The sequence below is a fragment of the Sminthopsis crassicaudata genome, chromosome 1 (genome assembly GCF_048593235.1).
Source record: "Sminthopsis crassicaudata isolate SCR6 chromosome 1, ASM4859323v1, whole genome shotgun sequence".
Taxonomy (NCBI): domain Eukaryota; kingdom Metazoa; phylum Chordata; class Mammalia; order Dasyuromorphia; family Dasyuridae; genus Sminthopsis; species Sminthopsis crassicaudata.
This window is the reverse complement of record NC_133617.1, coordinates 489,501,077-489,527,686: the sequence shown is the minus strand read 5'-3', so window position 1 is coordinate 489,527,686 and position 26,610 is coordinate 489,501,077. Positions and strand designations below refer to the sequence as shown.

The window sequence follows — 26,610 nt, the reverse complement described above, 5'->3', positions numbered from 1 at the left end:
GAAATACAGGTTAGTACACAGCGTCTCATAGTACCTCCACGTATAATTCCTACTATCAAGGGTGCTGAAGCTGGTGGATCTCTTAAACTCAGAAGTTCTGAGCTGCAAAGAGGACATACTATTAATACTAAGTTCAGGACAAATATAGTGAGACTCTAGGAATATCTGAGCTACAACATTGCTTCACAGCTAAACTAATCCAGGTCAGAAATGAAGCAAATCAAACCTCTCATTATTGAGTTGGCCGCTGTATTTCTAAACTAGAAGAGAAGGAAGAAGAAAGGGAGGGAAGAAGGAAGAAGGGAGGAAGAGAAAATGGAGAAAGAAAAAATAAAGAGGGAAGAAAGGAAAGAGAAAAAAAGGAAAGAAGGGAGAGAAATAAGGGAGGAAGGAGGGAGGGAAGAATGAAGTAAGGAATTGTTTTCTACCCTTAACTGAACTTATATTATTTGAAAAAAGACAAAAACTTTAGCATGATATATGCATTATTTATGGCATATCATTTGGAAAATTCAGCTGATTCTTGTGATTATCACTTTCTTGGGAAAACATTGTTATGAAGCCTTCCAGTTAGCATTAAGTCTTTAGCTCAGAGATGCTTAACTTTTTCTGTGTCATAGACCTCTTAGGCAGTCTGGTGAAAACTATAGTCCCCTTCCTGGAAGAATGTTTTTAAATGCATACAGTAAAATACATGGGATCACAAAGGAAAACAATTATATTGGAATAGTTATCAACATTGTTTTTGAGTTCACAGACCCCCAGGTAAAAACTATTGTTCTAAAGGCTTGCTCACATTTCTTATTTTAATAGTCTCAAAATTGTTTCACAGAGTTCAGGCCAATATGACTTTTCTTGCTCTTTTTTTGTGGTTCCATATTTCCATAAGTAAGAACATCAAGCTGTTTATTAATAGCAATAAAGTGCTCTAAAAATCTGTGATAAAAGCTACCAAATCCAAAATAGCTTTAATTCTCAAAGGCTCTTTGTATATTGCCAGTTAAGAAGTGTTTCTAGCTTCTCAGTCAGCATTCATTCCTTGTTAATATACCTTGTGACCCACATACTTGACAAAAGCTCCACGAAATTGACATTTGTTAATTCACAGCTTCAGGCCAGCTTCTTCTAGCTGATCTAACACTTTCATCAATCTTTCCTAATGTTCTTCCAGTGTCTTTTTTTAAATCTTGGAAAGATGCTACCATGCTTTGCTTTATTTTAATTGGTTTAATCAATACAAAAGCATACAACATTTGGTTAACTTCTCTTTTTTTTTCCTGTTTTAATTAATTAATGCTTAAAGAACAAAACACACTGTAATTTTTCTAAGAATGTTAAGTATCTAGCTATTCCTCCCACTCCATATAATACAGGGCTTTTATTTCACTTTAGCCCAAGGTACCAAAAACAGTGTGGAGGATGAGGGAGAAGGCAAAGGTAAAGTGCTCTAAAGTAGCCTTGTGACTTCCTCTATCTCTTGGCCCACCAATCTTCTCTTTCTTCCCAACTACAAGGCCAGCTGCTCCAAAGCAGCTGATACAGGTGGTCTTTGCCAAGAGAGTGAGATGTTTTACCCAATTAAATGTCATTAAAACTGACAATCTAAATGAAATGGATGGATATTTATCCCAAAAAATAAATTAATAAAATTCTCAGATTAACTGAATACGATTGAACCAATTCTCAGAAGAAGAAAAAAATTCAATAAGTCATAAATAAGCTTTCAAAGAAAAAAAATCCTAGAACCAGATGGATTTACAAATGAATTTTATCAAACATTTAAAGTACAATTAAGTCCAATTCTACAAAAGCTATCTGGAAATAAATATGGAATTGCTAAATTCCTTCTTTCTATGATAGAAATATAGTCTTTATACCTAAACTAGAGAGAGTATAAGCTGGGGGGGGGGGGAAAGAACATAGAACAATATCTATTGAATATTGTTGAAAAAATTTTAAATAAAAAACAAGCAAGGAGACTTCAGCAACATATCACAAAGATTCAATGACCAGATTGGATTTAGTTCAATATTAGGAAAATTAAAAATATAATTGACCATTTTAATAATCAACATAACAAAAATGATTATTAACATTATAACAAAGATACAAAAAATTTAACAAGATATAATACCCATCTCTGCTTTTAAAAAATACTACTCAAAACCATAGGAATAAAAGGATCTTTTCTTAATTTGATGAGTAGCATTTCTCTATAACCAAGATTCAGCATTATCTGTAATGGTGATAAATTAGATGTTTTCCCAATAATATCAAGGTAAAATAAGGATCATCATTATCACCATCATTATTTAATATAGTTCTAAAAATACTAGCAATCACACATACACACACATACGTGCAGAGTGAATAAGAATAGGCAAATGAAACAAAATTATTGTTTTTTTTATAGATGACATAGTGATTTATTTAGAGAATTTTGGAGACTCAACTTTTTAAAAAGTGGCTGAAATAATTAGCAAATTTAACAAAGTTATAAAATTTATCAGCATTTCTGTGTATTTCCAATAAATCCAGTAAGAAGAGATAGAAGGGAAATTCCATTTAAAATAACCAGTATTTCTGTGTATTTCCAATAAATCAAGTAAGAAGAGATAGAAGGGAAATTCCATTTAAAATAAATACAAAAATAGGAAATACTTGAGGCATTTGCCAAGACTCACAAGCTACACAAATAGAAAGCAAATTTAAATAAATGGAAAAATATTATTCATGAGTAGGCAAAACCAATAAGTCAAATTATAATGACACCTAAATTACTTATTAAGTCTCCTACCAATTAAGCTCCCAAACACATTTACTTACAGAGCTAGAAAAAATAATATAAAATTTCATTTGGAGAAGTAAAAAGCTAAGAATCTCAAAGGAAAATAATAGAAAAAAGAAGTAAGAAGAAAAGAGGTCTCATAGTACCAGATCTCTACAAAGCAATAATTATACAAAGCAATTTGCTACTGGAAAAGAAACAAAGAAGTTGATCACTAGGAAATATTAGATATACAATATAAAAAGCAAATAAGCACAGGAACCTAGTATTTGATTAACCCAAAGATCCAGCTACTGGGGTAAAGACTACTGGTCAAAAACTACTGGTGAAACAGAAAAGCCTTCTAGTAAAAACCAAAAGCCAACATCTTAAATCACATATAAAAACAACTTCCAAATAGACATGTGGTTTAGATATAAGGAGTGATACCATTAATAAATTAGAGGATAAATGGGTAAATTATGGAACAAATCTATAGATGCAGGATAAGTTCATGACCAAAAGAGATACAGAAGATCTCAGGTGGTGAAATATACAATTTTGATTACATAAAAATTGTAAGAGAAATGAGTAAATGGGCAGGGGATAGGGGGATCCTTATAGTAAGTTTCTCTGAAAATAGTCTCATTTCAAAGATAAAAAGGAAATTGATTCACCTTTATAAGAATAAAACTGTTCCCCAATTGATAAAGCAATTGTCTAAGCACATAAATAAGCATTTTAAGAAGTCTAAGCTATGAATGACCAATATGAAAAAATTCTCTAAATTGTTCATGATTAAGAAAAATTAAAATTAACCAATCTTGTAGTTCTACCTCAAACCCATTAGAAATTGTCAAATTTGACCCCCCAAAAAAGGAAAAATAGGACGCACTATGGAAAAATATTGCTAGTGAAACTGTATACTGACCCAATCATTCTGAAAAGAAATTTGGAATTATATTCCAGAAGCTATTAAACTGTGAATATATTTTCATCCAACAATACCACTACTTGGTCTATACTCCAAAAAATCAAAGAAAGAGACAAAAGACCTTATATAGTCTCAAAAATTATTCATAGCTATTTTTATAGTGGCAAAGAATTGGAAATTGAGAAAGCACTCACCAGTTAAGGGAATAGATGAAAAACTTAGAAATTATGAAGAAGATAGTTTCAGAGAAACTTGGGAAGACATATGAACTGAGGCAGAGTGAAGTGAGTAGTGAATTTTACAGGAGAAATTTATATAATAACAAAAATATTATAAAAATAAACAATTTAGGGATGTTGAAACATTTCCAATTAGCAAAAGAACTAATCAGAGGATTCATGATAAATATGCTATTCATCTCCTGAAAGAGAGGTGAAAGTCTCAGACTTTAGATTGAGACATTTATTTTGGAACATGGCCATTGCAGGAATCTATTGTGCTTGCCTACACATAGCAGGAGTTTTGTATTTTTTTTTCTTTCAGAATGAATGAAGATAGTGAGAAAAGGAGAATTTTAGTTGATTGAAAAAAAATTTAAGAAAAGATAATTACTTGGATCAGAAAAAATTTTCAAAAGCTCGAGAGAGCTCTTTATCTGTGGGTTTCTGTAAGCAAAAATTGTTAGAATTTAGTTAATAGATTTATTTATGACAGGCATGTGTTCAGCCAATAGTAAAACAATGAAATCGTACAAATAATTTGATATTTCTATGTACTTTGTATCTGTAAACCACATTTTCCATAATCCTTTTTTTTAATGCTAAGTGCCTATGAGATACCTTGGAGGATATATTTAAACTGGTAGGCTCCATCGAGGAAGATAGAAGTTGTCTTCTCCTTATCTTCCCCTGACATAGAAATTTGATGACAATTTGATTCACAAATCCAAAACTGAATAACCTGCTAACATTGCATTTTTCTTATTTTTCTGTATCATCAATAAGTTAAATCACATGGACTAATGATTCAACAATTATATTACTCATCAATAATTCATCCTTTCAAATGATCAGTAGTATCTTCACTTATAGAATAATTCTGTGAATTTTCTCTTGAGAAATTCAAGAGTCAATGAGGTGGATTTTGTGGGTTGCTTTCTGGTTGTATCCACAAATTCAATGAGCTTACTTGCTGAGTCTTTCTTCAATGAATCCTTCTATTCTTCAGGAAGTAGACAGTCAACAAAGTCAGACTTCTCTGTATTCACTCCTCAATTGGAGTAATCAATACCTTTATGATGTTTTCTCCCATCACTTGTGTCTGTGTTCTTGTGGATTATGTAACTACATGAATGATCAAGAGGTTCTGGCTGCATGTCTCATCTTGTTTCCATACTAACATTTTTTTCTTTTTCTTATTTTGTTGTCATTTGTTTTGGTGGGCAATGACTTGCCCAGGATTACATTTTCTTATTTGTTTTTTTTTTATTTTATTTTAATAGTTTTTATTTACCAGATATATGCATAGGTAATTTTACAACATTGACAATTGCCAAACATTTTGTTCTATTTTTCCCCTCCTCCCCCCCCATGGCAGGTTGACCAACACATGTTAAATATGTTAAAGTATAAATTAAATACAATATATGTATACTTGTCCAAATAGTTGTTTTGCCGTGCAAAAAGAATCGGACTTTGAAATAGTATACAATTAGCCTGTGAAGGAAATAAAAAATGCAGGTGGACAAAATTAGAGGGATTGGGAATTCTATGTAGTGGTTCATAGTCATCCCCTAGAGTTCTTTTGCTGGGTGTAGCTGGTTCAGTTCATTACTGCTCTATTGGAACTGATTTGGTTCATCTCATTGTTGAAAATGGCCACATCAGGGGCAGCTAGGTGGCGCAGTGGATAGAGCACCAGCCCTGAATTCAGGAGGACCAGAGTTCAAATCTGGTCTCAGACATTAACACTTCCTAGCTGTGTGACCCTGGGCAAGTCACTTAACCCCAGCCTCAGGGGGCAAAAAAAAAATGGTCACATCCATCAGAATTGATCATCATATAGTATTTTGTTGAAGTATACAACGATCTCCTGGTCCTGCTCATTTGACTCAGTATCAGTTCATGTAAGTCTCTCCAGGTCTTTCTGAAATCATCTTGTTGGTCATTTCTTAGAGAACAATAATATTCCATAATATTCATATACCACAATTTATTCAGCCATTCTCCAATTGATGGGCATCCACTCAGTTTCCAGTTTCTGGCCACCACAAAAAGAGCTGCCACAAACATTTTTGCACATAACAGGTCCCTTTCCCTTCTTTAAGATCTCTTTGGGATATAAGCCCAGTAGCAACACTGCTGGGTAAAAGGGTATGCACAGTTTGATGGCTTTTTGAGCATAGTTCCAAATTGCCCTCCAGGATGGCTGGATATATTCACAATTCCACTAACAATGTATCAGTGTCCCTGTTTTCCCACATCCCCTCCAACATTCTGCATTATCTTTCCCCAGGATTATATTTACATTAGTTTAATCTTGTCCACTTCCTCAGATTTTATTTCTCATTTCACTATGATAGATTGTCAATCTACACTACAGATTCATAGGGCTTCTCTCCTTTGTGTTCAATAGCAATAGTTAACAATTTAGCATATGTTTGCTGCACTTTCTTACCCCTTTCAAATTGTGTCTCTAACTTTGGCATAGATTTGTGACACATACTCAAGGATTTGAAGCCTTCAAATTTTTCATAAATGTAAAAGCTAGCTCTTTAATGCATTATAGTAGCTTATTCTTTTTTCTGAATAGTTTTTTCCCAGCACTACATTGCTTGGGATCATAAATAAACCAAACTTCTAATGATTCTTTCCCAGAGGAACATGGGTCTTTGTCTTGAGAAATTTGTAATGGGCAAAATACAGAGACATCACTATCTGCCTCCTTATAAAAGTTAGGAATCACTTCACATTTCCCCACATTTTTTATATTATCCTTCAATACATATGCAATATCATTATTTTTATGGTTAGGGGATTGCCCTAGGATTTAAAGTTTTCTTTGTGTTTATTTGTTCACTACTTCATATCACATTTTTAAAATTCTGACCTCCACTTTGTTTGGATTCCAGTTTAAATTATATTCAATAGTGCAATAATGAAATTAGCATCCAAAAACAATTTATAATATCACGTAATAATGATAAACTGTAAAACATGAAGAATTGCTCATAAGCAATAACATAGGATAAGGCATAAAATGGCAATGCCTCATGCAATTAAGCAGCATCAATGACACCCAGCTTCAAGCAGAGAAGCTTAGCAGCAGTCAATACCACTGTAGGCAACAACACATTGACAGTCACAATGTATCGTGTGTGAAGGATTTGGGTTCCTAGAGTCATTCTGGATTTATCCAGTGAGAAAAAAAAATCCTAGATTATAAAGTGCTTCCAATGATGAAAGATGTTTAAAAGTTTCAAAAAAAAAAAAAACCAACTATTTCACTGAAATGAAAATAAAAAAGAAACTTCTAGCTAAAAGAAAATAGACAAACTCTAAACTCCCAGAATTCCAAAAATTTACATTTCAATGGGTGAACTCCCATATATAAAAGAAGGCACATACTTGCTTTACACTAGCAACAGAGAGGTTAAGACAATACTGAAATAACTATTTAAATGGTATTCTGAGAAAGTATCTTCTCCAGTTTCCTTTCTCTGTACATGTGAGAGTAAGATCCAGATGGGTCTACAGTCCCCTGAACAGACCCCACCTCACATGGTCAGAGGAGACTTGGGTAGGTTTCACTATTTGTAGCCTTCCTGTTAAATCTTCCAGTCTAGATTCATTTAATTTTAAAGTATGAATACATACAAAATCATCATTCAGGATTACTCACTCAGGTATTTACTGAGCAAATTAGAAAGTGCAGGATACAGCATTAAAATTGTAGAGCTGAATTCAGCCACTCTTAGCAAGGTCTATATTTTTTATTCTCTCCATTCCTAAACCCCTGGATTTTGTATCTGGTTCCCACATTCACACCTGAGAAACTCTTCAGTATCCTATTGTCAAAGCACCACAGGGAAAGAAGAAAATTATCTCACTGTCATCCTGTTCTTTCCCTTGAGCTGAGGAAAAGCTCACCATTTCTGAACTCCATAAAAATCTGCTCTAAAATCCTATCTATCAACTAACCAAGGCTATCATGAGATATCTCCACCAGCCACCCCATGAAACATGATTATTGAGTGTTATCTCATCTCTTTCTTAATGTCTCTGGATATTTCTTCCAGAGCTCCAAGGGCTATTTGTAGAATGCCATCTCTTACCCACAAATGCCCAATCTTAATATAGTGCCCATAAGTTGGTTGTTTTTGTCCTACATGCTCAGACAGGACCAAATGACATCACTATATCAGGATCAAAGTCAGTGTAGCTGACTGTGATTAATCAGACCAATCTGAACTCAGAATGGTCTATCACAGGTCAAGTATAGAGAGTCCATATAAACACATGAAGTGGAGAGGTCTCTAAATTTGTACATTTCTCCAAATTTACCTATAGGTAGACCAATAGGGAAAGAACTACAAAATATGGTTGAACTTTTTTTTTTACCCTTTCAGGGGCTCAAAATTTGTCATCAAAACCTTGAAAGACTGATATGAACTGATGCAATTTGAAATGAGCAAAACCATGAGGACATTGTATACAGCAGCTGCAATATTATACAATGAGCAACTGTGAATTTCTTAGCTCTTCTCAGCAATACAATCAATTCTGAAGGACTTATCTTGAAAAATCCTATTTATCTTCAGAGAAAGAACAGCAGGCATCTAAATGCAGATTAAAATATACTTTTTCTTTTACTTTCTTTTTTCTTTTTCTTCTTTTTCTTTCTCTCATCTGCCTAATATGGAAATATATTTTATATGACTATATAAGTATAACCTATATTACATTGTTTGCCTTCTCAATGAGTAATAAAGGTAGATTGTAGATAGAGAATTTGGAATTCAAAAAATTTTAAAGAATGTTAAAATTATTTTTACATATAATTGGGGGAAATAAAATATTAAAATATTTTTAAATTTGTCATGATCCTTCTAGTTGTCCTTTATGAAATCCCAGTATTTCTATGAACCTTTACTTCTTTCTCTTCCATGCTTATAGGAAAATATCAGGCACCTATAGCTTGAGAACAACTACCACTTCCAGTTGTTTTGTTGCACGTTATCTTCTTTGATGTCAATAATAATCCTATGACATGATACTAGGATGATTCTCTTTCTATACAGACTTGCCCAGTGTGACATAGCTAGATACTATGTGAGATGAAATTTGTACTTAGATCTTCTGGTGCTAAGTTGAGCCTTCTATCCTTGGTACTGTACTTCCTTTACTTCCTTTAATCCTCCTAATGACCAGTGTTCATAATTTTATAATCATCTTTGGTTTTTCCCATTTCTTTCACTTACCATATCCAGTTAGTTGCTAAGTCTTATTGATTCTTTTCCCACAGTACTTCTCCCAACTATTCATTTATTCCCCCAACCCACTTGCCCATTATCTTAATTTAGAGTAATACTACCTCTTGCCCAAACTATTTTAATAACCTATTTTGATCTTCCTACTTATAGCCTTCCTCTTACAAAACCCATTCTTCACAGTCTCCAAAATATTCTTCATATTCTTCAGCCTGACAAGATTGCCAAGTCACTACATTGAGCAAAAATGTTCAATGGATCCTTATTTTTCCCTAGAATAAAATGTACACCCAAATATGTGGCATTTAAGGGCCTTCACATTCTGATCCCTAACCTACCTTTCCAGTTTTAAAGGTCTCTTCTTTTCATTTACTAAGTAGAACATCAAATGTTCATACCTTTTTTTCATATCTTAATATTCCATCTTCCACCCACATGGATATTCTCAAGCCTTCTTCCTTTCTTCCTCCCTTACCCCCATACATGGAATATAATATCTTTTTATCCCTATTTTTCATAATCTTCATCTTTTTTCTGAGCTTATTTTTTTATTACCTCATCACAGAGAATAGAAGTATCATTTCATGTGAGAAAATTCAGGAAATAAAAGAATAGTCATAGTTGAGAGCATTTGGATAAAGATCAATGGAGAATTAAAGAGAATGAGTATAATCACAGAATCATACTAGAGCCCACAAGGATAAAATAAGGAAATAAATGAAGCATTTAGTATATAGATCATAAGCTCAACACACTTATGACATAGTAGTAACCAAAGATTTAAATTATCTAAGTACTTCCTAAAATCCTGTCTCTACAAAAGCAGTGTGACTAATAAATTCCTGATCTTCCTTAATGATAATTTTTAAGTTGTATTGATGGATTTTCTTTTTACACTACAGTGTCTTTAATCTCATTCCCACTGAACTCTCCCTTATAAAAAGAAAAAATATTTATCAAACCCAGACACAGCAGCTGCATGTAAGAACATATGCCACACTTCACACCTAGTGTCCTACCTCTCAGATGAGAAAAGGTAGGTATATTTCATCATCATTCCTTTGGGACTAAAATTGGTCATTATAGTCCACCAAAGTATGATTGACTTTTAGCATTATTTTTCATTTACAATATTATAGTCGTTTTGTATATTGTCAACCTGATTTTGCCCACTTCACTCTGCATCAGTTCTTAGAAGTCTTCCTATTTCTTCTGGATTCTGCTTATTCATCATTTTTATGGTACTATAATAGTTCATTACATTTATGAATCACTTTGTTTAACCTTTCCCCAAAATAATGGGTAGTCACTTTGTTTTCAGCTTATTTGCTACTACAAAAGTACTGCTATTAATATTAAGTATTTATAAATAAAATTTCTATCTTTGATCTTCTTTGGGTATACAGCCGAAAATGGGTGAAGTATATGAACAAGTTAGTGCTCATTATCACATAATTTTGAATTGTTTTCCAAATCAGAATTCAACATTGTTGCAATATTCCCATCTTCTTACAACCCTTCAAAATTTGACTATTTTTATCTTTTATCATCTTTGTTCAGCTTTGAGGGATATGAGTTAAAGCATTGGAGTTGTTTTAATGTGCATTTCTCTTATTATTAGTGATTTGGGGACATCTTAAAAACAATTTCATCCTTCAAAAAGTGAAGGGAATAATGAGGGAAACTATTATCTTGGGCCTGATTTTGATTAACTGTGGATTTCTTATATAAACATTGTTAAAAAGGAATTTTAGATATCTAACTTGGAATAGAGAAGCCCAAGTGACATGATAATTACCTTCAAGTATTTGAAGGGCTCTTGTGTGAAAAAAGGATGTGACTTGTTTGGTATGGCATCAGAGGGCAGAACTATAACCAAGGAGTAAAATGTGTAAGGATATAGATGTCAGTTCACTGTAACAGAAAATTTCTCTAACACAGTTTTGTTTATTTTTTTAAAAAATATATTTCAGGCTAAATCATTTCCTAACTAGAGATTGCTTCCCAATTATTCGAGAACCCTTAAGGTATACCATACAGTATTGCCATAGAGGTCAAATGAGATAAGGTACATATAATATTTTATAAACCTTAAGGTTTATTTTGTTACTGGCTATAACATTAAAGTAGCTAGGTGATATAATGGATACAATAGAAGAGTAGGAGCTAGAAAGACCTGAGGTCAAATCCTTCCTTAGATATTTACTAGCTATATGACTCGGCATACCATTTAACCTTGTTCAGCCTCAGTTTCTCCATATGAGAAATGGAAATAATAGTACCTACTCTAAAGAGTTACTGTGAAAACCAAATGAGAAAAAATGTAATGCATTTTGTAAATCTTAACTGTGAACTATTTAATTATCATTATTATTATAGCTATCTATAGGTAAAGAGTAGAGACTGCTCCTAAAGAAGTTTAAGTCAGAAAAGTACAAGATAGTGTACTAGCATACTAGGAACACCTCCCCCTTTCCCATTCAAGCACATGTTCTTTAATTTCTCTTGGCCAAAGGAAAATGGTTGGGGGTGTATGTCATTAAAATATTGAACTTGGAAGATCAGAGCTGAACCATGTTGCTCAAGACCCTGCTAACTACCAGGCCCCACTGACAATTATTCTCTGCAATTTCAAATCTATTCTGGTTATATTCCTGAATAAAAAGACTTCTCAATGGATAAAAATGTCTAGCAATAGAATGGACTGCCTCAGGAAATAGTTCTTTTCCACTACATGCTCTTCAAAGAGAAGTTTGATAAGCAATACTGAAGATACTGTAGATGGAATTCATGATTTGAATTGTTTGTAGGAACAATGGCTTCCAATATCTTCCTATGAATGCTAAGATTCCAAGAACTGTCACAGCAGATTTGGAAGAGGAGTGTATAGGAGTGCAATGAATAGGGGTCATACTTAATTGATATTTCAAGGAAGTGTTTCTTAAGTAGTTACTATATATTTCAGACATACACATATACATACATACACACATACACACACACATATATATAAATACATATATATACACACATATATATATATATACACACACACATATACATAACACAATGTCACTCATGTCACTAGTAATTTCATCCATAGCAGAAATACATAATTCTACAAGATGATTAAACACACGTAGATAGTAAAAGTCCTAATAAGTAGCCATGGAACAGAATTAATTTCAGTCTTAGTTTTTATACATAAATATGAAACAGGTGTTTTCATTGCCACCTTACTGTAAGTATAATTCAGTATCCTGGCAAAATTTGCCATCTTGTATGATATCATCAATCCTGGACATCTCCTGACTTAAATCCCCCTATATACCTCTTGGAGATAAATAAATCCTTACAGAATTGAGTTGGACTAAGGGTTTACTCTTATTCATGAATCTACTATACTATAACTTCTTTCAAATATATATGCCAGTCATGATTTTTGTTTTGGAAGTTTTGAGGGGTTGGTTAATGGTTCTGTTTCCTCCCTGCCCATCCCCATTTTACTTTCCTTTCAAATCTCTGAATAATGTTTAGTAGCATTTTATACATAGTCTAGTAGTCTTAATCTTAAGTGAAAAGCAAGCTATACTAGAAATACTATATTAAAGTTTTGAAGTTATTTTAAAACCAATTGGATCTGAGTTCTGTTTTTCCTTAAATGATACTGAGACATATTATAAAGTGGTTATCCTCTGACACAACTGTAATCAGAGAAAGGAGCATTTGCCATGGATCAAATTATCAACTTCTCAACAGGATACTATCTTAGAGATTTTTAAAGAAGAAAGTAGAAGAAAAGAACTTAGTCAAAAAGATTGTTGAATGCTGAGGTACTGGTCAGCATAGTGGAGTGAGAAGATCCTCATTTCAAAGATAAGAAATAAGGAGCCAAAACTGTGAAAGCATCATAAATTAATGAGATATAAAAAGTAAAATAATTCTGCCAATTTGAGATAGGATTAATGAGGCTATAAAACAGAATTCAAAACAAAGATAGAAGATGAAAATTGAAGGAAAATGGCCTGGCAGCTGTTCCCCATGAAAGACAGTGCATCTCAAACCTTTGTGTCTTTGCACAAATGATGTCCCGTGGCTTAAAAATATATCATCCTCACCATAATCTCATAGCATCCCTTGCATGCTTCAAGGCATAGTTCAGATGTCCCCTCCTACAGAAAGCCTTTCTTGCTCTCTCTCCTTTCTCCTGTCCTTAGTTATTACCAATCTTTGACTTTCTTTTTCTGACTGTGTGTTTGTCTATTCCCCTATCTGTTTCTCTGTGTCTCTGTTTCTGTCTCTGTCTCTTAAAATTTTGTGTTTTCCAACTTTATTATTTGGTATTTCCTGATGGAATCAATCAATTAACAAACCTTTTTAAAGCATCCACTGTATGCTAAGCACTGCACTAATTGTTGTGGATACAGAAAGAGGCAAATGACAGTTTCTACCCTTAAGAAGTTTACAATCAAATGGGAGAAACAACATGTAAACAAATAAATACAAAGGATAAATAGAAAATAATTAACAGATGGAAAGTACTGGAATGAAGAAGGGTTGGAAAGCTCCTTAAAGGAAGAGATTGTTTTATTTTTGTCTTTGTACTCTTGATGCCTTTCACACTCCCTTGAACATAGTACATATTTAATAATTGCTTATTTAATTGGATTATTGTTATTTATTATTATTAAATAATTAACTGACAACTGCAAAAGGAAATTTGAGGAAGTCAGAATAGACTACATTAAGGGTTGTCATCCCTACAATCAAATACAAATGCTTCCATTTGACACTTAAAGCCTTTTGTGACCTGACTACAATTTACCTTTCCAAGTCTAATATATCCTAATATATCTAATATCTATATTATATAATATATAATATAACATATAATATAATAACATCTTATATATCCTAATATATCCTACTCCCTTTCACAATCTCTATGGTCCAGTCAAATTGTACACCTTGCTATTTTTCAAGCTATTTTATCTCCATGAGTTTAAGTAGGCTACCTTCAATACTTCAGGTATGCTCTTTCCTCACTCTTAAAATCTCTATTTTTTTCAAACTTTATCTCAGACACCAATGAGATCTTTTCTGATCTCCCCTTACCTGATAGTGTGGTCCACACCCAGAAATTATCTCATTTTTTTTGTATTTGCATTATATATTTTTACTTATATGTTCCTTGTCTCCCTCAATAGTACATGTTACATTTGTGGGCAGGGACCATTTCATTTTTGTTTCTACATCACCAATTGCTGACACATAATAGCTATTTAATAAATGCTTTCAGAAGTAACTTGGTAGCACAGTGGATAGGGGGCTGATATTGAAGTAAGGAAATCTTGAGTTCAAATCCATCCTGAGACACTAACTGGCAAGTCACTTTAAAAAAAGAAAGAAAGAAATCTATTTTTACCTCCATTCTCTCAATTGTAAAATGAGGATGATAATGACACCTACCACCCAAGGTGGTTGTAAGGATCAAATTAGGTAATATCTATAAAGTACTTAGCACAATGCCTGACACATTGTAGGCACTTAAAAATGCTTATTCTTTCCCCTTCCCCACTGATTAAGAATTTTAAAAACTGAAAAAATCAAAAAGAATATTTTACAGGAAGTCTTTCCCAACCTCTCTTAATTCTAATATCATCCCCATTAATTATTTCCTATTTATCCTTTATATAGCTTGCTTTGTATATGTCAACAGCAGTTAAATGGATGCCAAGTAGAGACTGCCCAGGAAATGATAGGATCTGTCCTGAGTCCCTAAAGTTAGGTAGGGACATGTGTGTGTGTGGCAATGGTGTGAGGCACTCACAGAAAGGTTCAAATGCTGCTGTCTTAATAGCCAGATCTCCCAGGAACAGAATATTTCTGAAATAAGGTGACCCAGAAAATCTCAGTATTTATCATCCCATCAGCCTCCTTTCATAAAGCTACCAGTTCTTTCACATTGGGACAGATTTTAGAAACTTCATCCACTAGTCATGAACAAACAAGTTTGTTCCTAACTTTTCAATGACTGACCTCATACAATATAGTCCTAAAGCCTCTAGAAAAATGAAGAAAATATCAATTCTTCATATGCACTGGGTTGATGGATTATAGAAAAGCATTCTACTCATTGGAAACCATAATAGTGATGATCCCATAATATGAGAATGGAATAAACTTATCATACATCACCATCCTTAAAAAGATTAACATCAAATGGAAAACTAGAATCAATTTCTGGAGCAATGTCAGGTCATCATTTGGATATAAAGAAATAGTTTTCTCAAAACCATTAGTGTTTACCTTAAAGATTCTGTTCCAGAACTTGATTGGAAACAATAGAATCCAGAGTAATGTCAACTACCTTATTATAAACTTGATTTTTGTAATAATAACATTTATAGAGTGCTTTATATATTCATATTATTTATGTTATATATCATATTTATATTTTATATTTACATAATTCTTTTGTAAATCAGTCTATAAATGTTATCTCATAATATCATTATTTCATAATTATTACTATATTAACAAATTAGAAATATTATTAGTATTATAATTCTCACCACAACTATTATCTCAAATATTATTTCTCCTCACAAATAACTTAGGAGTTCATTGTTGTCTATTTTACAGAGGAAGAAACTGAAAGAAATGGAAGTCATATCTTTTTTGTAGAGATTTGTATTTTGTTTGCAAATGTACTAGAGCTCTAAGTAAAGTCACAGCAGCAAAAGAAGGCATTTCTTTCATTTCTTGCTAATTGGCATAGGAGTAAATATTGATAAAACAAAATGGGTTGCTAAGAACACTAGCTTCATGATGCCATGCATGGAAGTCACTTAGAGCTAAGTTTCCCTCAGACTTTGATAAAATAATTTTGATAGGACAACAAGGATAGAGAATGGATACAAGAGACATAAAGCATAGATCACTTGACATATAACATCATGGATCAATTACACAAAGCAGCCTGAATTATTTTCAAACCATAACCATTGATGAGGCACCTCATATGGAAAGAACATAAAAGCTTATCACTTCCATGCTATCTAGGCTGATATGTATGCAGCAGTACTAGTCATCAATTGAAAGTAAGGAGTAGAAGTTTACAGTTGTCAGTGAGAAACAAGAAAGTCAAAGTTCACAATATCCTTGATTGATCATCTGAGAAATGAAGAATTCTACAAGAGGTCAAAGGTAGCAGGATAAACTAGAAATAATGTAAATAGATCCTGGGCAAGTCATTTATCAAGAACAATGAACAGCACAAAAGCCATATCAGAAGAACACTAGATTTGGAGTCAAAAGGCCAGAGTCCATCTTTGTTCTTACTATATTACTGAACTTGGCAATTTCACAAACTTTCTGTGATGCACTTTCTGGGACAGCTAGATGACACAATGGATATAGAGTGCTGACACTGAAATAAAGAAAACTCATCTTTCTGAGATCAAATCTAGCCTCAGATGTTTACTAACTATATGACCTAGTCAAGTCATTTCACCATTTACCTCAATTTCCTCATTTGTAAAATTAGCTAGACAAAGAAATGGCAAACCAGAATCCTTGCCAAGAAAACCCCAAATATGGACACAAAGAGTCAGTCATAACTGAAATGACTGAATAAAAACAAAAAAATTCATTTCCCATATGTATAAAATAATAGTAGGAAGGAAAGGTGGCTTTGAGAAATTCCAAAATTCCTTCCAGCTCTGTATCTATAATCCCTTGTAGAACAAATTTCACAGAACCATAAATATTCCACTAGTAGTTCAAAAACTCATGAGATGAACCAATAATGTGATTCAACTAGAGATTAAAACAGCCAAAAAGGACCATGTATGAATCTATCTTACTCTAATTGGGTTGATTGAAAATATGAATGAATAATTAAGTGAATGATGATGATGGTGGTGGTGATGGTGATGATGACAATAATAGCAAGCATTTAATAATACTTTAAGGTTTAAAAAGGTACTTTATTTGTTATCTTCCGTGATTCTCACAATTATGGGAAGGAGGCACTATTATCCCCATTTCACAAATAAGGAAACCTTAAAAAAAAAAAAAAAAAAAAAAAAAACAGAGATTAGAAGACTTTCCAAGGGTTACACAATTAAGAAGTATCTGAGGCAGGTTTTAAACTCAAAACTTTCTGTCTCTAAGACCAGGAGTTTGTATGCCCTTCCATATAAGGAACAACAAAAAGATAATAAGGACCTGAATCAAAGAATTGGCAGTGATTATGGAAAAGAGGAAGCAGATGTGAAAAGCATTAAAAACACAAAATTGACAAGATTTAAGTTACTAATTATATGGGGGATGAGGGAAAATCAAGTCCAAGATGACTTCAATTTTGAGTCTGTGTTATTAGGATAAACAGGCAAGTCAGTCAGTAAAAACAGATTTTAAAAGGAGGGGAAGATGACTTCAATTTTGGATATGTCATGAAATATTAGAGTAGAGTCATCTTCAGAAATTCCCATCAAGTTCAGAAAAGGAGATAGATTTGGTAATTATCAGCATAAAGGTAGCCATGAGAGCAAATAAAGATGACAAGACAATGTCAAGAGAAAAGAGGCCCAAGAAGAAAACTATAAAGGTAATAATAGTTGTTATAATAGTATTAACAGGATAGCATAGCATAGTAAAGTATATAATATAGTATAATAGTATTAATAATTAATTATCTGGGCAGGCTATGTCAAAAACCTAACAAAGAAAATAAGGGGAAAATAGTGATAAGATATGTAAAAAGAAAACCAGGCAGGAAGCAAGAAGAAAGAAAAGCTAAAGAGGAAAGAGTACTCAACAGTATTAGATGCTAAACAGAACTCAAGAAGAATAAGGACTAAGAAAATTAATTTGAATTTTGTGATAAGGATATCCTTGCAGATGGTGGAGGAAAGAGCTTCAATAGAATCATGAGGATGGAAGCCAGAATGGGAAAAGTTAAGGTAAAAGAAGTTGGTAAAGTGGAAGCCATAACCAGATTTTTCTTCATTGAAGTTTAGCACTGAATTGTGGAGTGAGAAGTAAGATCCCAACTTGAAGAGATATCATGGTTGAGAGCAGGATTGTTTGCCTAAACCTGAACATGTTTATACACAAGAAAAAAAAAAAAAAAATCAAGGAAAAGAGAGAAATTGAAGATGCAAGAAAAAGAATGAATGACTGATGGAAAAGGTTCAGGAAAGGCTTACCTGAAAGAATTAACATAACAAAGAAAGATGAATACTCCTTCAATAAGGAATCCAGTAGAGGTGGAAAGGACCTTACCAATCAAGCAACAAATCAGCAAGTATTTATCCAGTATCTATCAAACACCAGCCACTATGCTAACTAAGCATAGAGGTATAAAATCAGATAGGAAACAATTCCTGCCTTCAGGAAATTTACATTCTATGCAACCTCCTTATTTTTGTAGGTAAGGAGACTGGACCAGAACAGGGAAAAGTGATTTAAATAAGCCAGACGGTAAAATAGCAGAACTAAGAAGCAACTTCAGGCACTCTGATACCCAAACACTCTTTCTTCTACACTCAGAAAAGGAGGAGTTGCAGTTGAATTTTGAAGTGTAAAAGAGGGAACTTGAGGGAGTTTGTCAAATGGACCCAGTTTTTTTTCAGCAAATTAGGAAGCAAGGTTATTCCTTGAAAATTATCCACTATTTGAAGGTTTAGGGAAAGTTGAAAACATTTGATACAGTCACTGTGGGGAATGAGATAAGAAGTCACCTGGAGATGAATAAAAGAATTGTTGAAGTAGTGAAGGCCATGCTGAGCTTCGATGTTGTAGTGGAATTTGAAGTAGTCCTAGTCAGCACAACTTTGTGACTTTCTCCTACAACTCTTCATAGACTGGAAAAGAAAGAGAGAAATCAAAGAGTAGAATTTGCCTAAGGATGGAAATTAGCAAGGAGGTGATGAGCTTTGTCAAGTTAAAAACAACTCTCTGAAAGTTTTTACCTCTTTGTGTCTGATTAAAGTCCTCATATGTCTTTTGTCCTCAAGGAACTAAAGTCCTTAGTCTATGGTGAAAGACCTTCATAGGATAAGGTTAAACATAATTACACTTGAAGTAGAAAAATTATACTTGATCTTAAAGTCAGAAAACCTGGTCTAGCTCTTACTCCTGATTTTTAATAGCTGTGTGACTGTCTACAAAGTCATTTCTCTGATCCTTAGTTTCTCCATCTGCAAAACAGGGATATTATACTTTACTATGGAAACTGAATGTGAATTGAAGCATAGCATTTTCACCTTTTGTTATTGTTATTTGTTAATTTTTTTCTTTTTCATGTTTTGCCCTTTTGATCTGATTTTTCTTGCACAACATGAGAAATACAGAAATACATTTAAAAGAATTACATATATTTAATTTATGTCAGATTGCTTACTGTTTTGGAGAGGGAGTGGGAAGAGAGAGAAGGAGAAAAATTTGGAACACAAAGTTTTACAAAAAATGAATGTTGAAAAATATCTTTATATGTATTTGAAAAATAAAATGCTATTTTAAAAAAGAAAAAATTACTTTTTCTGTCTATCTCATGAAACTATTGCAAGAGAAACAGTCTGAAAATCTTACAGTACAAAAGAATTTTATTATTCTATTTACTAGTGTTATTCTAGTTCTTAAGCTGAGTATCACTGCTTTGAGCTGAGCCTAAGAGAAATATTTTCTGGTTTCTTTTTTTTCCAGCTTTCATTTGCAGCCACCACACCAGTCCTAGCTGATAAGAAAAAATATCCTTATTTCTTCCGAACTGTACCATCAGATAATGCTGTCAATCCTGCAATTTTGAAATTGCTAAAATATTACCAGTGGAAACGGGTGGGAACCCTAACCCAGGATATCCAAAGATTTTCTGAGGTAAGATCCTTTTAGTGGGCCTTATGGATTCATGTGTCCAAAAAAAAAAAAATTATCAGTAACTCTGACCAATTGTATGCCCTATTGGATTGCTTAAAGATCAATAATATAGTTTAATTTAGATGGCTATCAAATATAAGGTGTGTCTATATATGTTCCCTTAGAATATTTTCTAGATTAAGTTAAAGTATTGGGTTATTTTGTCTTCAAATAAGAAAAGAAAGGAGTTGAGGACTTAAATGTTAACAGTTGAAAATTATACAATTAAGATAATTCATGAAAAAAAATCTTCTGTCTTTAATGCACTTTTTGGACTCTGGATTATGTAGTTAATTATCATAATACTCCAATTCACCTAACCTTTGCTACCTTCAACACTGTAGTTGTTTAGAATCACTAGCTTCCTCTTTGTAGAACTGGGAGATCATTGATGTGGAACACAAAATGTAGTGTCAGCCTTTTTTAATATGCTGGTTAGTTTTGATGAAATTATCTTTCTCTTTTTTATTCTTTATCATTAAGAATGACACTCTGAGTTGAAGTTATAAAACAATGGGAAATATAGGTGATGTAAAAACAACAACAAAAAAAAATCAATAAAAATTCATGGAAAAAACCAAAAACATCATAGCTTTCACTAAAAGACTTTAAGTGAATGCTACCTCTAACAAGAAATTATCAAGTTGTACTTCTACTATCTAAAAAGAGAAAAGACTTTTTAACCTATATATGTGAATCATACAGTATGGGGAACTCTCAGTATAGAAATTCCCTTACCACATAGATGAACACTCATCAGAAACTTATAGTCTTAGAGAATCATTTGATTTTTCTTTGAACAAAAAGCTAGTATGTATGAAAGGCAAGACTTGAATCCCAATCTTTAACACTGCAAGGCCAACTTTCTAATCACTATACCTAGCACTGTCTCTAAGAGTAGACTAACAGACCATTTTATTTTTAATGCATAAGGAAAGACCATTAGAGTAAAATAGGGAAAGTACTGAATGGGGAGATAACAGATCTAAAATCTAAAGTCCCAGTTTTTCATTAATTAGCCTTGTGACCATAGATAAGTGAGTTGCTACTACACAATCTCTAGATCATACATTTAAAGTGTGAAAAGATCTTAGAAGGCAGCTAGATAAATGGGTAGAGTGTTGGATAAAGTACTGGACTTGGAATCAGGGAGACAAATATAAATCAGAACTCAAACATGTCACTTACTCTGTCTTGATCTCAGTTTTCTCATATGTAGAAAAAAGTAACTAATAATAAAACCTATTTCCCAGAGTGGTTGTTGAAATAAATGTGAGATAATCTTTGTAAAATGCTTTGCAAACCTTAAATCACTGTACAGATGCTAGCTATTATTGTTATTATAGCCCAGCTCCCTTATTTTGCAGCTAAGTCCCAAAGCTTAAGTGTTTTGTCCAAGGTCACAAAGCTTATAAGCAACAGAGCCATAATTCAAATCTAAATTTCTGGCTCCTTATTCAGCACTCTTCAATATACCACTAACAACTTTTATAGACCTAATATTCCATAATCTTAAATATCAAAAGATTGAGAGATGATCTGTGACATCCTTTTAAAAAGTAGGCCCTGGGAGTCAGAAGACCTGGATTCTACTCTCAACTTTGGTCCTATCAGTTGTATGTATAACTATGAGCAAGTGATTTAATTCCTTTCAGCTGATTTCCTCTTCTGTAAAATGGAGATCATAATCCTGTCTACGTTATGAGAATATTGCCTGAAAGTCAAATGAGAAAAGAGATAGAAAATGTTTTGGGAACTATGAAGCTCTCAATCTAGGTCCCAATTAGTGCAAATAATGAATCTTTTGAGGTGGTCACACATTTGAATGGGCACTACCTATTTCCATTGAACTGGAAACAATTACCATGTCTTACAGAAGTATAATTTCAAATAGCACAAATTCAAATTCATGCAATCATGTCAGGAGATTCATTTATTATTTTCACTAATTGAGACCCTGCAGACATATATTTGTCAGGTAAGTATTTATCAACATCATTACTATTGTTATTAGCATGCCTCTTTGTTTTTTAACTTCCTGGAAGGCAGGAAGGGGTCAAATAACATGATGTATTAATCCTCCCACAGGAGGATTAATACATTACCAGCTGATAAGGAGGCTTCTATCAGGAAAACTACCATTCCATAGGTGGGAGGGAAATGTGGGAGAGGGGAATTCAAGAAAGAGTAGAATCATTTCCTATATTACCAAATTGTTACCCAATAATGTTGTAGGCACCTTTTCATTTTCAGCCAAAGCATTTCCCCATGGTCACATAAACACAGACTAAGTAGAGTCTAAGTGACTACAAAAAGATCAGAAAACTTCCTTTTTTCTGTGTTGGTGCAGATAATAATTTACACAAAAATATATATAGCTGTTTTAAGGACACAATCTTATTTGATTCTGGTACCCCATGATACCAGTATGGCCAATGTAGAAAATGAAATCCCAAAGACATAAGGCAATTTACCAGGTCATGAAGTTAAGATAAGAGGGAAGGGAGGGGAAGAGAAAGAGGGAAGAAAGGGAGAAAGGAAGGAGGGAGGAGGAAAGGAATAGAGGGAAGAAAGGAAAAAAAAAGGAGTGAGAAAGAGAATATATTAAGAACTTAGTTATGAATGCACCCTGCTAAAGGCAAAAGCTACAAATATAAACAAAACCATCCCTACTCTTAAGGAGCTTCCATTCTTTTCTTTTCTTTTCTTTTTTTTCTTTTTTTTTTTTTTTTTTTTTTTTTTTTTTTTTTTTTTTTTTGAGGCTGGGGTTAAGTGACTTGCCCAGGGTCACATAGCTAGAAGTGTTAAGTGTCTGAGACCAGATTTGAACTCGGGTCCTCCTGAATTCAAGGCTGGTGCTCTATCCACTAGGAGCTTCCATTCTAATGAGAGAAGATAATATGAAGAGAAGTGCAACAGCAGAGATGCAACCATATATGTAATCTGATGTAGAGGTATACAACAAATGGAGACTGGATCTGAACAATAAGGCTGGACCTCATCACTTGGAACTCAAGGTAGTTTCAGGCTTTATTACACTGACACTCACTGCATCTAAAGCAGTGTGGCCTTGTGAAAAGGGGTCAAGAAGACCTGGTTTGAAAAACTGCTTCAGGTACTTAATAACTTGTTGAACTTGGGAAAATTGTTTTGTGCCTCAGTTCCTTCATCTATAAAATAAAGGGATTGGACTCAATAACCTCTAAGATCTTCTCCACTCTAAATCTACAGTCCTATAGTACTATGCCTGAGTAAATGATGCAAAACTCTGTAAATGTACATCTGACTGCCCCTCTTCCTCCAAGTGCTTGGTTAGCATTTCTTACCTAGCAGGACTAGGGCTTTTTTTGGTGGGAAGCCTCTTCTCCTTGGGACAGGATGTATTCTGGTGCTATTGCTGGCAAATAGTCTGCTTTTAAATCTCAGTCCAGCTGACTCCTCTTAATTCTCCAGTTCTTGGCAGAATTCCTCCTGATGACTGGGCTTGATCATTGAAAAGCAGATGTTGGAAGTTTTCCAGAAAGTAACAGCTTTTCTTGACTGGAAATGAAATTGGATTCTTTTATGAAATTGGTCAGTCGACAAAGTCAAGCTGTTCTACTCCAGGGCCCTTAAACAGGGAGAATTGTGAATTTTTGGGGGGGAGGGGAGAATACTCTTCCAACATAGGTTTGATGTCTGAGGGCTGATGTATTATATTAGTCCCAAGTGGGTACCATCACAACTTATTCTGTGTTCCCATGGCATTGACTGGCCGAGTTGAAATTGTAGTGAGTTTTCAATCTGTTCTGGGCTCTTGCATTAAATACTATTCAGGAAGCCTCCCTAAGCTTTCATTCTTGAAAGCTCCTGAGATTCCTTTGGGAATATAGAAAAAAGATAAGATTAATTTTCTTAGTGGTTCATTTTTCATTCCTTGGAAAGGGCATATCTAGATAATTCCAAGACCAGTACTGTGATCTCCCTGGAGTGTGGGAAAGAAAGGTCAAGAAAACCTGAGTTGTTCTAGACCTCGAACCTATACCAAACAAGTCAAAACTTATGGGAAATTCCCAAAATATTTGTACTGCTTGAGTATTTTTTATTGGCAGAATTAATATTTATCCAGGTCCTTGACTCAGAGGTCAATCATTCAACCAACAGTACCTTTATCAAAAATGACTCACTGAGGACGTTAACTTTTCCCCAAGAAGATCAGGGGAGCCAGATGGTATAGTAGATGAGAGCTGGTCCTGGAGTCAGGAAAACCAGTGTTCAAATCCAACCTCAAACACTTACTAGCTGGTCAATCTTCTGACTGCCTCAATTTCATTTGTAAAATTGGGAATAATAATAGTACCTACTTCCCAGACTTGTTCTGAAGACCAATGAAATAATATTTATAAAGCCCTTTGCAAATCTTAAAGTATTCTGTAAATGTTATTTATTAGTATTACTATACTGATTTTTATCTATTACAAATTTCTACTGCACAAGCTCAGCTGAATCATAGCAACATAAATTTAGAGCTAGAAGGAGGTCATTGGGTCTCAACTCCTTATAATCTCAGCAAACTGAGATTAACTTGCATAGAGTTATACATCTAAGTGTCTGCTTAGAGACAGGATTTGAATCAAAGTCTTTCAGACTCCATGATCAATGGTCTATACACTGTAACACTCAGCAGCATCTTACTATATAGCAATTCTTTTAGTCAACCCTTATTTACTATCTATAAATTCTCCACAGCTGCTGTTATAGAAAGTCAGCTAGGTGGTGTAGTGGAAAGCACTGAGTTCAAATATGAAGTCAGATACTAGCTGCCTGCCCCTTGACAAATCACTTTACCTTGTTTGCCTCAGTTTCTTCATCTGTAAATGGTCTGGAGAAGGAAATGGTGAACCGATCCAGTATTTTTGCCAAAAAAAAATTCTAAATGGAATAACAAAGATTTGGAAACATTGGGAAAGAAATAACTAAACAATTGTTGAAGGCCCTCATCCTCCTAAAGCTCTCAAGTTCTCTATCAACTCCCATCTTCATTGCAATTAACTAGACCTCCTAGCAAAATTAAGATCTGTGAGCTCCTTCAACTTCTTTGCTCAACTCAAAACTCCTCATAATTTTTACCCATACTACCTTACTTCTTCTCAAAAGAAACATCCCTATTCCCTGCTAGAGAGTTAATCTTACCTACCTATCTATCTACTTACCCTTGATCCATCCCATCTCCTGCTGTTTTCCTGGACCTTGCTACTTCAGCTTTCCTCTTGCTTATTTCTTAAACCTCTTCCTCTTCACAGTATCCTTCCCTTTGGCCTACAGACAAATGCAGACCTCCTCAACCAAAAAAAGAAAAAAGATCCTCCCCCTCATTACCCCTCTGAACTCCCATCTCATAGCTAGCTCCCTTCTTTGTCACTGCCCAACTTCAAGGAAAAATAAATTGCACTCCCTGCTTCTACTTCTTGGCCACACACTTATTCTTTATTCAGTTCCTTACAATCTTGCTTTCACTTACACTACTTTTCTGAAACTGCCCTGAAATGTCAACCATAACCTCCAAATTACTAAATCTTGACCTATATTCAACTCAGAAGGTTTTTTTTTTCAAAAAACCTTTTTTAAAAATTTTGTGTTCCAAATTCTCCTTATCTCTCCCCTCTGTCCTCATTGAGAAGGCAATCAATTTTGTATAGGTTATACATGTGTACCTAGAAAGACAGAAAAAAAATGAGAAAAATAAAACTTTTTTACAAGTATGCTTCAATCAGCATTCAGATTCAATTAGTTCTTTCTTTGGAGATGGATAGCATTTTTTCATCATAAATCCTTCAAAATTGTCTTAGATCATTGTATTACATTGATTATTGTACAATATTGTTATTACTGTGTGTAATGTTTTCCTGGTTCTTCAGCAATTTTATATTAAAGGTTTCCTATGGACAAAACACTATGCTTCTTCCTTGATCTGCCTTTAGCATTTAATTCTATTGATTTTCCTCCATCCTTATATTTTCTTTCCTTGGATTCTGTTCTTTGGTTGCTTTTCTGTTCATTCCTCTGGAGATAGCTCCTCTCCCTGCTCATCCCCCACCATTCCCTAAATTTAATCATTCCCTAAAATGCCTTCTCTTACCCTTTGGGGATCATATGTATTCCCTAAGCTCCTACTCAGCATCTAATATTTACTCTCAAGTTGGAATTCTCTGATCAACTTTTCCAATTGCCTTCTGGGTATCTGAACATCTTGCCAGACCCTCAAATGCACTATATCCTAAGCCAAACCTGTTATCTATAGGCTAAAATCTTCTCTTCCTGACTTTCCTATTTATGTTCAGCTTTACCTAGTCATTCTCCCTTTAAACCTTACATTTCTTCTACCTTTTCCCCCATATTCAATATGCCCATTCTGCCTCTGTCATCTGAAGTACCTCAGGGTTTCTTAAATTTTCCCTATTCATGATGCTTTTTCTCCCAAGAATTTTTACATGAGCCTGAATATATAGATAGATGAAA

The 26,610-nt window shown here is 33.8% G+C and overlaps 1 protein-coding gene across 1 annotated transcript in view; it reads left to right on the top strand.

Moving 5' to 3' along the window:
• Positions 1 to 26,610, top strand: part of GABBR2 (gamma-aminobutyric acid type B receptor subunit 2) — an 802,190-nt gene that overhangs the window by 390,424 nt on the left and 385,156 nt on the right. Inside the window, 1 exon segment of the mRNA XM_074281401.1 lies at positions 19,903 to 20,073. Coding sequence (XP_074137502.1) covers positions 19,903 to 20,073 — 171 coding nt within the window.